At 44.8% G+C, this 12,217-nt stretch overlaps 1 protein-coding gene across 8 annotated transcripts in view; it reads left to right on the forward strand.

Moving 5' to 3' along the window:
• The window catches only part of PRKCZ (protein kinase C zeta), a 70,078-nt gene that overhangs the window by 40,993 nt on the left and 16,868 nt on the right, over positions 1-12,217 (forward strand). For 7 of the 8 annotated variants that reach the window (XM_077311957.1, XM_077311956.1, XM_077311961.1 and 4 more), the window contains 5 exons: positions 5,573-5,704; positions 7,754-7,835; positions 8,966-9,018; positions 10,675-10,863; positions 11,720-11,817. In XM_077311957.1, the coding sequence (XP_077168072.1) occupies positions 5,573-5,704; positions 7,754-7,835; positions 8,966-9,018; positions 10,675-10,863; positions 11,720-11,817 (554 nt within the window). The remainder of the gene's footprint in view (positions 1-5,572; positions 5,705-7,753; positions 7,836-8,965; positions 9,019-10,674; positions 10,864-11,719; positions 11,818-12,217) is intronic. The other variant, XM_077311958.1, reaches the window with a different exon arrangement.

Consider the following 12,217-nt stretch of genomic DNA (forward strand, 5'->3'; position numbering starts at 1 on the left):
TGGTTTTGTCACAACCATCTTGGGGTTTAATTTATGTGATGCAACTTATAAATTTTTAGGGGTAGTTTTATTGGGGTTGTTATCTATTATATTCTGTAACCCGCCACGAGCCTTCGGGGAGTGGCGGGATAAAAATCTAACAAATAAAATACAGGATAAGCTGTTGGAAAGACCACATACTTAAAAAAAAAAAAAACCACTCCCTTGTAGCCTTGCATTCTCCAAAACTGTTACCTTTGGGGTACTTTGCCTCAACACCTTTCCCCTCGAATATTAAGCTACCGGAAGTGCAGCTCATGGGATGAACAAGCACCTCTTCAGTTGTAGTGTCATGAATCCCTTGGGATAGGCTGCATTCTAGTCCCACTGCCACCTTTTGTGATATGGACAGCCAAGAGAATCCCTCGCATGAGCTGAACACTCAAAAAGTGTATGTCCCCTAAAAACATGGTGATTCATTAGTACTCCCCCCTCCCCCCCAATCCGTGGTGGTTGCTTCAAACGGCCCCTTGTCGACGTGCGGCCATCTGGCTAGCTATTGGCACGAACCATCTCCCTGTGCAGTGTGGGCAATGCCAGTTTGTAATGGCGCAGATGAAGTCATCCAAGCTGCATGGCGATTGGGCTGTGCTGAGCCAGTTTGGCATGAGGAATTGCTTCCTACGCAGCTCTGTGTCCAGCAGCTCAACCCCTAGGCGAGCGGCATGTGAGAACTGGGCCCCCGGGGCTTCTCACAAAGCTCTTCCGTGATGCTCAGCCAGGCACTTCAGCTTCCATGATTGCTCCCATGGTCTGAAAAATTAGGGTTTATTCTTTGGCATCATACGCATTTCGCAAAGATGCAGAAACACTTTTTAAAAATATACCAGGTAGCTTAGTTACAATTTTGAAATGCCCTCAATTACATGTAATTTTCTCTTCTGCTCCAAGCGACAAGTTAGCCTTCTTTCTGATCCCCGGGAGCCGTAAAAATAACGAAATTTAGCTTATTGCAAATCACTTTGCCCACTCCGAAGTGTGACAGCCCTTCACGACACAGAGCTAAAACTCTTGACAAGCCCACCTGGGTTTTGTCCTGCTGTGGCAAATCATATCACCCGGGTCATTATAGCAGAATATAATGGCCTTTCTGTCCTGTTATAAGCCAGCTAGTATCAAAGATTTGAAAGGCTTTCCTTTGGGCCGAAAAGCCCTCTCGCCACCTCTGTGATGTAATGAGAGGGCTTTGGGAGCCAACAGGAAGGGATAAGCATCCCTCCCCCACCCCCAGGGCATTTACATGTGTCTTGGAGAGCATCCAGTGGCAATCAGCTGACCATGGTGTCAGAGAGCCCCTGGCTGGCTGGGTGGGCAGGAGTGGGCGTGGCCTGTGCAAGGCCCAATCGGAATGCCCACTTAGCACTTAGCGCATAATTATTAACAGCGATGGATGCATGGATGGAGATATAGATATAAAATCTGCCTCCAACTAAAAATTTTACACACACGCACACACAATTTTTAGTTGAAGGCAGACGGATTTATAAATCGAGATTCTTAATGCAGAGTCCCTTAAAGGTGTATACAGAGTCTGATTTACAGCTTTTAAAAGCAGCTGGAAGATTGAGCTGGATTTAAAAATGGTGACCTTTTAGACAAAAAAGGCTCAGTGCTTCAGGCTTGAGTTGTGGTTCCAGGTTAAATATCCTGTTGACTTTCTTTTTCCTAGGAGAGGATCAGACGGGAAGGAGGAACCTCATTTCACGTAGTAAAAACTAACAAAGTTTGTGGAACATACTTTGGAAATAAGTTTTCTGAGTTAGTCAACAGACGATGGAAATATTTGCAGACTTTTTAAAAATAAACGAAGTACATTCTGGTGCCACATAAGCAGTAGCTAGTGTTTGACTTTTAAGGCAAGTTCTCTGCAGATTTTGTCCTTTGCAAAGCAGATTCTGCTACAGGGAGTAGCTGTGTTTTCAACTGAGATGATTCTTTTGGAGAAGATGTAAGTTGCTTATAGCAATTGTGTATTACTAAAGAGGGGGGGGTGTTGGGGTATGTGGTTTTTCTCTCTGGGGGAGACACGCTTTTGTCAAGAACACAGCTGGTGTGTTGGGATGGATGAAGAAGTTATCACTCTGATGGGATACAATATGGCGGCACGCTCAGCCTAAATACAGGAACGGACTGCTGTGTGTTTAAATTAGCTTGTTTCTGGGAGGAGATCAGAAGGAAAGCAATCTGTTAATCTGACTTTCCCAACTCATTTGATGCCTTTCGTAGGTGATTTAGATCAGGGGTAGTCAACCTGTGGTCCTCCAGATGTCCATGGACCACAATTCCCATGAGCCCCTGCCAGCAAACGCTGGCAGGGGCTCATGGGAACTGTAGTCCATGGACATCTGGAGGACCACAGGTTGACTACCCCTGATTTAGATGGTTTGCATTGGCTCAAAGGCTTGACTGTCTGGTAGTTAACATTTATTCACCGGAGGGCCAGTTCTTTGCTGAGAGCCAGAAACTAGATCAAACTGGCTCTACTTGGCTTGCAAAGCACAGGATGTGTATATTTTGGCCTCAGAGTTCTGCCGCTTGATCACTGGATTGCTGACTGCTAATTAATGAACACTTGCAAGAGAATATGCTATTTCTGACTTTTTTTTTCTTAAAGGGCTAGATATGTGTTGATAAAAAGCCTTTAGAAAGCAATTTTCTTTTTGAAGTCCTCTGGTTTTGGCAGCCCCGTTTTTAGCTCTAGGCTTCACAAGACGACTCGACTGTAAACCTTCCCGATGAGTTCTGGAGTCAGAGGCAAAGGCAGCAGAACGGTGTATTCCGGCGAATTCTGGCTGCCCAGACCCTTCTCAACAGATAGATAGGATTCATTAGAGACGCTCTCCTGGGATTTATTAACATCGTAAGCACAGTGTTGGCTTCCCGTGCCCGTGTTAAGCCGAGGAACTCGGCACCGATCGCACCCCTTTGATCCCTAACGCAGGACCGCTGGGGATTCTCTGGTGCTGTTTGATGTGCGGCAGGATCAAAACGCTGCTTGTTGCTTCTCAAGGCTCAGCTTTGGTTGAGGGAACCTCTGCTTCTGTTTCCTGTTAGAGCAGAAAATGAAACCCTTGGCACGGTCTGCAATCTCTCAAAGCTAGTCGAGGATGTGCCACCCCCACCCCCACCCCCACCCCCGAATGAGCTGTTCATGTTACTGTGGCGTCTAGCTTAGCTTTTAATCAGACCAATTAAGCCAAGGTGAAATATTTTCTATAGGAGCACAGAAAGGGGGAGGGGAAGAATAAAAGCTATAGGGTGAGGGGGAAATCCTTTTAGCTATTGTAAGGGCTTATACGCGCTCTCGTCCGTCTATAATCATAGATAGCTCTGTGTATTTTTGGTTTTTTTTAAATTGCCTTGAGCATCTGGCCATCCAGCAGTGGGATGTCATTGCCTTGTTCCATTGACCTGAAAAAAAGAACCTTTGCTTCAAGCAAAGACGCTCTAGAGGACTCCACTTCCTTCTAATCCCCCCCCCCCACCTCCTCCGGTCCTTGGGGCACGCCTCTCATTCTTTTCATGATAGGAAAGCCACTCTCTCTGCCTCTGGAATGGCTTCGTAGTCCTTGCCAGCTTTATTTTCTTCTGCAAATGCATTCTGTCGCTATATGCCCGGCCATGGGGAATACAATAGCTATGTGCATTTAAAGCAGCGCCACATCTTCAGGTATGACCACAAAATTCCTCTTGTGATGGCAATGGCTAGAACTGAGGTTTTTGCGAGTACACTGTTATTTAAATATGTATTAAATGTTTTATTTAAAATAATTCTACGCTACCTCTCCACCCAGATGTGGTCCGTAGGCTGCAGACATCAAGGCATGCCTGCTAATAATTAAAACATTAAAAACCGCTTTTAAAACATGTATGTAAAATGTTTAAAACAGTGAAAACATATAGTCACACAACATGGCAGAACCAAGGAGGGGAGGCCAGTAAGACTTTAGTGGGGGTACGCCGAGCAAAGCAAAGTCTTCACCTGCTTGTGAGAGCCGATGAAGAGGGAGTCAGATGAATCTCCTTGGGGAGAGTTCCATAATTTTGGTGCCACAACCAAGACCCTTTCTTGAGTTGCTACCTGCCTAGCCTCAGACGGCAGGAACACCTGAATCAAGTCCTACAGATGTGACAGGAGTGGATAGATTGGTTCATGTAGGATACATCAGTCTTTAAGGTATGCTGGCTTCAAGCAGTATATAGACTTTAAAGGTCAGTACCTTGTATCTGATGTGCCCAAAGGCAAATGGAATGTCAGCGTAGGTGGAACGAGTCATGAGTGATGTGGGCCTTGTGATTTACCCCAGTCAGCTTTCGGGATGAAGCTTCCTTTTCTAGACAGTTTTCAGTGGCAGCCCCATGTAGAGCACTTAGCAGTAATCTCCGTCTAGCTATTACCAGGACATGCACCACAGTGGCAAGATCTTTCCCACCCAGGAATGGCTGCAGCTGGCTTACCAGTCGGAGCTGATGGATGGCACCCACTAGCCTCGACTGTCACCTGCTTATTGGAGTCCAGTGATATGCCAGGCTATAAGCCTGCTCCTTTAAGGGGAGAACAATGGAATATCGCCATTCCTGGGTCAAACCTTCCCCTACCAGTAGCCCCTCTGTTTAGTCATGATTAGATTTCAGCTTGTCAGCCCTTGTCCATTTCAAAACAGCATTCATGGTTTCCACACCCTCCCTGGCATTCTGCTGGGAACCCAAGATAGAGCTGACTAGAACTCATCCAAACAGCTGTGCATTGAAGAGTATCTGTGTGTTTTTTTTCTGGAAAGTACGAATTTGTGTGCATGCTTAGCAAGGAGTCATTTAAATTATGGTAAGTTGCTAGAGGAGATCAGCCCGGACTGCTCCTTAGAAGGCCAGATCCTGAAGATGAAACTCAAATACTTTGGCCACCTCATGAGAAGGAAGGACTCCCTGGAGAAGAGCCCAATCCTGGGAGCGATTGAGGGCAAAGAAGAAGGGGACGACAGAGAATGAGGTGGCTGGCTGGAGTCACTGAAGCAGTCAGTGCAAATTTAAATGGACTTTGAGGAATGGTAGAAGACAGGAAGGCCTGGAGGTTCATTGTCCATGGGGTCACGATGGGTCAGACACGACTTTGTACCTAACAACAACAACAACAACAAAGTTGCTAGATTCGAAGGAGCTGCTTTAAGCATGGCCAAAGCCTTGCACACTTCCAGATGTCAGCGGAATTCAGTGGTCACCTTATTTTTCTGAAATTCCTCTCTGCTTCAACGGGCCATGCCGTTTGAGAGCTGCAAATCTAAACCTAGTTTTAGATACACTCATGTCTAGTAGTCTTGCAGTTCTTAAGCCAGCAAAAGGAGCACATGAGGAAACAAATGCACAGTCCTTGTAGAAACTTGAATGACTTCTCTTGTTGGCTGCGGTTTTCGTTTGGCACCTTTGAATGTGTAAAATGCTTTTGAGTTCTTCTTCTATTGACTTGGAGGCTTTTGCAAAGTGGTTGTAACTTGAAAGGTGATGTGTATTTTTTTTTTTTTTGTCTCTTTCTAAGAGAGCATACTGTGGCCAGTGCAGTGAAAGGATATGGGGTCTCGGAAGGCAAGGCTACAAGTGTATCAACTGCAAGTTGTTGGTCCATAAACGCTGTCACATACTTGTCCCACTGACCTGCAAAAGGCATATGGTGAGTCTGGCTTCTGTGAAGGTTTTGCTCCTGCTTGCCAAGTAGCTCTGTGAAGATTGAAGAGATGTGTGGTTTGTAAGCTTGAAAAGAAATTGGTATTGCAGCCTTGTATCTTTCCCTCCCACCTGCCCCCAGCCTGTTTATCAGGAGGAGGTGAGATGGGAAGTAATTCGTTCTACAGTAGATCAGAGTCCAAGAAGTAGATCTGTCTTGATGGGTAAATTCTGTATAATGTACTCAAGAGAATCATATGCTACTTTCCGATTTTAGAAAAGCACCCAAGGTTTATTACAGCTAAACATAATCATAGTAAAAACATTGGCAAGTCACTGTTTGGTTCTGTCTTTTCTCCTTTTAGGTTTAGAATAACTTTTCAAGAACTAAGCAACCAAAATAATGACGTTGACCTCCCCCCCCCCCGCCCCCTTGGGATTGCTAGTTGTTGAAGCCTTGAACAGCTTTTGCGGTTAATGTGCAGAATGATGGCATTCAGAATGGTTTTTTTAATTTTAAAATGTTATTTGATTTTGGTTTAAGACCTCCATAGCTACCTGCTAATAATAAATACAGAACAGGACTTGTGTGTACCTGAAAATAGTTCTTTAACATCATGTTTGAGAGGCAGGCTACTTCCTATCCCGAGTATTCAAAAATGGAGATTATAGAGTAAAGAATCCAGTTTTTGACTGCCCGGTTTATTTGTAGAATTTTATCATAGAATAATAAGAGTCGGAAGGGACCTCCTGGGTCATCTAGTCCAACCCCCTGCACTATGCAGGACACTCACATCCCTATCGCTCATCTACTGTCACCTGCCACCCCAGAATCCCAGTATGAAATTCATAATGCTGCCCTTAACATTTATATGACATTTGTATGAGATCAGGTCCTTAAAACCATTTGCCTTAACCGTTGCTTCAAAACCAACACCACCTTGCAGTTCTGTTTGAAAAGTTGTCATGCACATGTTGCCCGTGTATGGGTTATGGGGATCCTAGATGTTTATTTCCAAATGGTCAGATCTTCATCTCTGTTCTTAAATGCCTGAATATCTTGCAAAACAACCTAATTAATGCATCAAGTTCTTTAGTTGACATAGGAGGATATGATCCTTCTGAAGCACAACATCTCCTAACTTAGACTCTACTGCTGAAAAGGCCCACTAGAGTCACTGACTGTACTCGCTTCATACTCTACAACAGGGGTAGTCAAACTGCGGCAATCCAGATGTCTGTGGACTACAATTCCCAGGAGCCCCTGCCAGCATTCGCTGACGGCGAATGCTGGCAGGGGCTCCTGGGAATTGTAGTCCATGGACATCTGGAGGGCCGCAGTTTGACTAACCCTGCTCTACAACGTATAGTAAGGGTAGGAGAGACTGAGGCAGCTGCAGAACTGAAAACACGTACACACAATAAAATGCATTATAGCGAGAACACAATTGGCTTTCCTGGCTCAGGAATGCTGTCTGTAGGAAATTGCCTTTTGTGAAGTGTCCCCAAGAAATCATGGCGGATTCTGTTTTTGCTGGTTTCCAATCTTCATTTGTGCCGACATATTTGAGAATTTCTCATCAGCCAGGGGACAAAAATTGCATTTTTCAGAGCCTGCAGGTGACACCTAAACATTTTGGGGATTTAGATGTGCGGTGTGGGCTGCAGAGTTGCTCATCCTTGTCTTGATGAGCTTGCGGAGTTGAATCACACTGTTCTCAAATTCTCCTCACTCACCAAGATCAACAGGCTCCTCTCCTAGCTGTGTACAGTTATTTGTCCTGTCCCGCAAGACAGCCTTAGAAACCGTTAATTCCATTGGAAGTTGTATTTCAAGTTTTATCAACATGAGTTTCCCCCCCCCCTCTCTCTCTCTCTCGTGTGTGTGTGTTAGCTATAGTCTAGGCAAGGTGAACTAGAGCTAACACACACATAGTCTAGGCAAGGTAAACTTGAGGAAAAGTTTCTGTTAGGCCTTCAGGGAGCATGTCCGATGTAAAGAGAGTCCATCGAGTTAAGTGCTGAAATGTTTCTTCAGTAATATATATTCTTACAGGATTCTGTGATGCCTTCCCAGGAACCTCAGTTAGACGATAAGAATGATGAAGCTGACCTCCCCACAGAAGCAACCGATGGAAGTAAGTATCGGTCATTTTGAAATGTGAATGATTTGAGGTTCCCACAGTAGCAATCCCAGCCTCCCTTTGTTAGTGATGTGGCTTATTTTATTTGTTATTGGGCCACACCGGCTTTCAAATCTCCATCAAGGTATTGTATGCATAAAACTTTTGCTGCCATTTAAGAAACTTGTAGAGGTCTGTCAGACTGATGAGGTTTTGTTTCTGGCAAGGAGAGAACCTGTTGTCAGTTCTGGAGAGATGAGCCAGAAATGGACATCTTCTCAAGCTTCTAGCAACTGTTGCAGTTGCTGTTCTTTCTAACCTCCCCCCCACCCTCCCAACAGACCGGTTGTCGGGCAGAAGCAGGGCTTCCTCCCTCAGGTTGGACTGGACTGTTGACTAGCAGCTCTGTTTTTCTCCTAAGCAACCCAAGGAGCCCTGTCAGCCATTCACATCTCCTGATGTGTGTGCTTGTGTATGCCTAAAGCACAGAGAGTGAGAACGTCTGTGGGAAGAACTGCTGTGGCTGTGTCCTAGTGCAGGGGTAGTCAACCTGTGGTCCTCCAGATGTTCATGGACTACAATTCCCATGAGCCCCTGCCAGCAAAAGCTGGCAGGGGCTCATGAGTATTGTAGTCCATGAACATCTGGAGGACCACAGGTTGACTACCCCTGTCCTAGTGTACGGAAGGTCTCACTGAAGGAGGGCAGCCAGACTGTGCACCTTCTCCCTGGGCCTTCAAGAAGAAACATCAAAGCACACTGTTTCTGATAGACTTTCCTAGGAGTGGGAAACCAAAACCGGTTCTCCAGATTAGAGGCCACTGCTGACACCAAGGTAGCTCTTGCTACACCAGGCTTGTCCATTACAGGAAAGAAGGTGAACACACCTGGCCAAGGGTCCAAAACATTTCTCTGTTTTCAAGGTTTTTTTTACTTTGCTCAGGAGAATCCCACTCCCCCATGCTGTACCAAACCCTGTTTTTTGAAACATTTAGCGTATGGGGTCACTGTTGACAAAACACAGCCCAAAGCCCTTCTGGGTCTTTAGGAGAGAGAGGTAAATGACGTTGTGCCAAGGTCACTATTTCTTTTTTGCAATATATTCATTGGTTTCCCTATTCTACTTTATTCATTTTATCCTGCAGTACCCTATATTCCTTCAGCCCGGAAGCATGACAATATTAAAGATGATTCTGAGGTAAGTTTTTACAAAATGGCTTTACCTGCTAATATTTTTTTTTAAGTGTAATAAACTTGTGCACCTTTCCTTAATGTTCTGTTAAAGGGGATTTCCCCTCACTGCGGACCCCTGATCTATTCCTTATGCTTTCCTGAGGGTCTCCACTTAATAGCTCAGTGATTAGTAATATTCATTTGAGTCTCTGGTTCTTCAACCAGAGATTTCTTGGTTTCCCTAACCTATTGTTGCCTGTCTTCCTTAGTAACATAATAAAAAATGCATATCAAACTGTTTACGAACGTCCCCCTTTCATTGACAAAATTTTGGTTGCCTTCCTGGCACTGAAAGCGAGTAACTTAAGGATTTTGTAAATAAGTCCTGTACACTCAATTATTGTGAGCCCCCAAGGAAATAAACGTAGACTCTTGTAAGTTATTTCTCTGCTCTTTTGTAGAGGGCATCTCGGCAAGCTGGGCAGACTTTCCCCCAAGCGCTACTCAGATAAATCAGGAACAGCTTTAAACAACCCTGCAGGGCTTTCGAAACAATTACTTTTAAATAACAAAAAAGATGTCAGAAGAATCCTGAATAAACAAAGGCTTTCCCAAAGCGGTGTCTTGCATGTCCTGTCTGTCTTTGCTGCAGTGGCCGTTGGCGCAAATAACATACACACGAGTGCCTTCTGCACTTCAGTGAATTGTCCCGCTTTTTGGCCCATGTGTGGCTTTGTGTAATGCTGTCCCTGTACCAACTTGTGTGCTGAAGTGCATTAGCGAACAGACAATTTGATTTGACATAAACAAAAACTGTTTAAGTGTCCAGGAGAAAATGAGTGGTGGTGATAATAGATCAGGGGTAGTCAAACTGCGGCCCTCCAGAGGTCCATGGACTACAATTCCCATGAGCCCCTGCTAGCGCTGGCAGGGGCTCATGGGGATTGTAGTACATGGACATCTGGAGGGCCGCAGTTTGACTATCCCTGTTCATGTGTTCCCACTGCCCAAATCCTCCGACTTCTGGCTGTTCCTGCCTTCCTGGGCTGCTCAGTTTAAACCCAACATCCTCAGGATGCTGGTAGCCTTGTTCACGGGAATCTTGAAGGTCTGTTCAGACTCCTAGGATAGACTCCTAATAGCAGTCTATCCTAGCTCAGCAGCCCTTTATATTAAATGGCTACTGTGATTCAGAGCCTTCATCTGGCTAAAACTGCTGTGCTGTGAGGTCAAACAAAAATAGTGACTACTCATGTTAGGGGTCGTGCAGGTTTTGACAGGTTAAAGACAACCTCCTTTTTGGCAAATCGATCCCATCGTCAACAGTGTACCTGCTGTCGGTTTCGGGTGGGTAGTTTTGCTAATCTGTAGCGGTACAACAAATCTTGAGTCCAGCAGACACTTAATGGCCAGCAGAGTTCCCCAGCTTTTTTTATTCTGGAGTAAAACAGTCTTTCCCACCTTCCCAAATGTAATAAATGCAGGGGACCTCCAGACCCCAGAGACAAGGTACTCCTGCAAGAAGGTTTGGCAGCAGTGGAAGCCAAAAAGGAAAGAATGATTTTCAGAAGCCTTGTGCTTCTGGGTGGGTGGGTGGGACCTTCAGCCATGGCTGCATTACCCCCTTCATTTCTTGTTTAAAAGGCCGTGTCCTGTTCTACCTGCTCTCCTGCCCATACAGGATCTCAAGCCCGTCATCGACGGAATGGACGGCATCAAGATCTCTCAGGGGCTTGGCCTGCAGGACTTCGATCTGATCAGAGTGATTGGACGTGGAAGCTATGCCAAAGTTCTTTTAGTACGGTTAAAAAAGAATGATCAAATTTATGCCATGAAAGTAGTGAAGAAAGAATTGGTCCATGATGATGAGGTAAGAGTCTGATGCAACATCTTAAAACTGAATCACATATTCATGTGGAGGAATTAAACTGTAATCAGATTACCTTGACCGTTGTGTTTAAGCCTGGCATGGATGCAGTTGTTGCTAGCTTAGCCAGGTTAAGGTGAAGTTGCAATCTCTTTGAAACATAGTAGGTCTAGGGCAGGATAAGTCATCAAGGAATGGCTGGTCCTCTTCTTTGAGTTTCTTAAAGAGCAGCCGGATGCAGATGATTCAGGTCCTGGATGAATGTCAGCCTTTTTGACTACTCTGAAACCTTCACTTTATGGAGACTATAAACTAATGGTAACAGTTTAATCCTTGAAGGAAGTTACAGCTGAATATCAAAAGGCTAAGCACTTCTAACACTCTCAAGGCAATTTTGGTTGTAATTGTTAATTATTTTTATGCTGTTTTTTATGACTTTTATCATATTTTGTGAGCTGCTCGGAGCAGGTCTCTGCTTCATTTTCTAAATACAAGTTTTATGTATTGTTCTTTGTTCCTATGTAAACCACCCTGAGCCTTCGGGGAGGGCGGTATATAAATACAATAAATAAATAAATAAATACAGTTTAGGAAGTGGTCGATCAGATTTCCCCCCCCCCCTTCCCGGCCACGGTTTTCCTTCCAGAAAAAGGAAAGTGCTTTGAAAGAACTTTGAACATCTGTACATAAACTCAAAAAGAATGTTGAACTGCAGGCCACTGTTAGAGTGAATGCAAGGATTTGCAAGGAAGGATTTGTGATGGGTTTGCGAGCAAGAGAAAATAAATGTATTGCCACTCTTGGCACCACCCATAGCTTGTCCAGCAGCCATTGTAACTCCTCAATTACTTTGTTTTAGGATATTGATTGGGTGCAGACAGAAAAACATGTGTTTGAACAGGCATCGAGTAACCCATTCCTAGTTGGTTTGCATTCCTGCTTTCAAACGACAAGTCGGTAAGTGGGTATAATGCCTTTATCACTTTTGCAAAGCAAGACTTCAGCCAAGGATGCGAATATCCCTCGGCCAGTCGAATAGAGCACTTCTCTCTCTTCTGTCACCACTTCTGTTTTATAGAAGACTCATTCCTACCCTTACGATGGTTTCACTTTGCCAAGCTTATGGCTGGGGTGCACCAGTTAATGGGCCTGTGATGCTGTTCTTATGTGTCACTACTGGAGTTTCAAGGACCAAGTGGACTGCATTGAGAATTAGGTGCTGTGGTGATCTTCAACACAGGGCATTGCGGTTGCTCTTGACTTGGGCCCTGTAGTTGGGTAACCATGGACCCTGCTGCCTGTTGTGTGCTGCAGTCTGGAAGGTTCCAAACAAGAGCTTCTAGAGAGTATCAGGTTC

This window comes from Paroedura picta, chromosome 15 (genome assembly GCF_049243985.1).
Source record: "Paroedura picta isolate Pp20150507F chromosome 15, Ppicta_v3.0, whole genome shotgun sequence".
NCBI lineage: Eukaryota > Metazoa > Chordata > Lepidosauria > Squamata > Gekkonidae > Paroedura > Paroedura picta.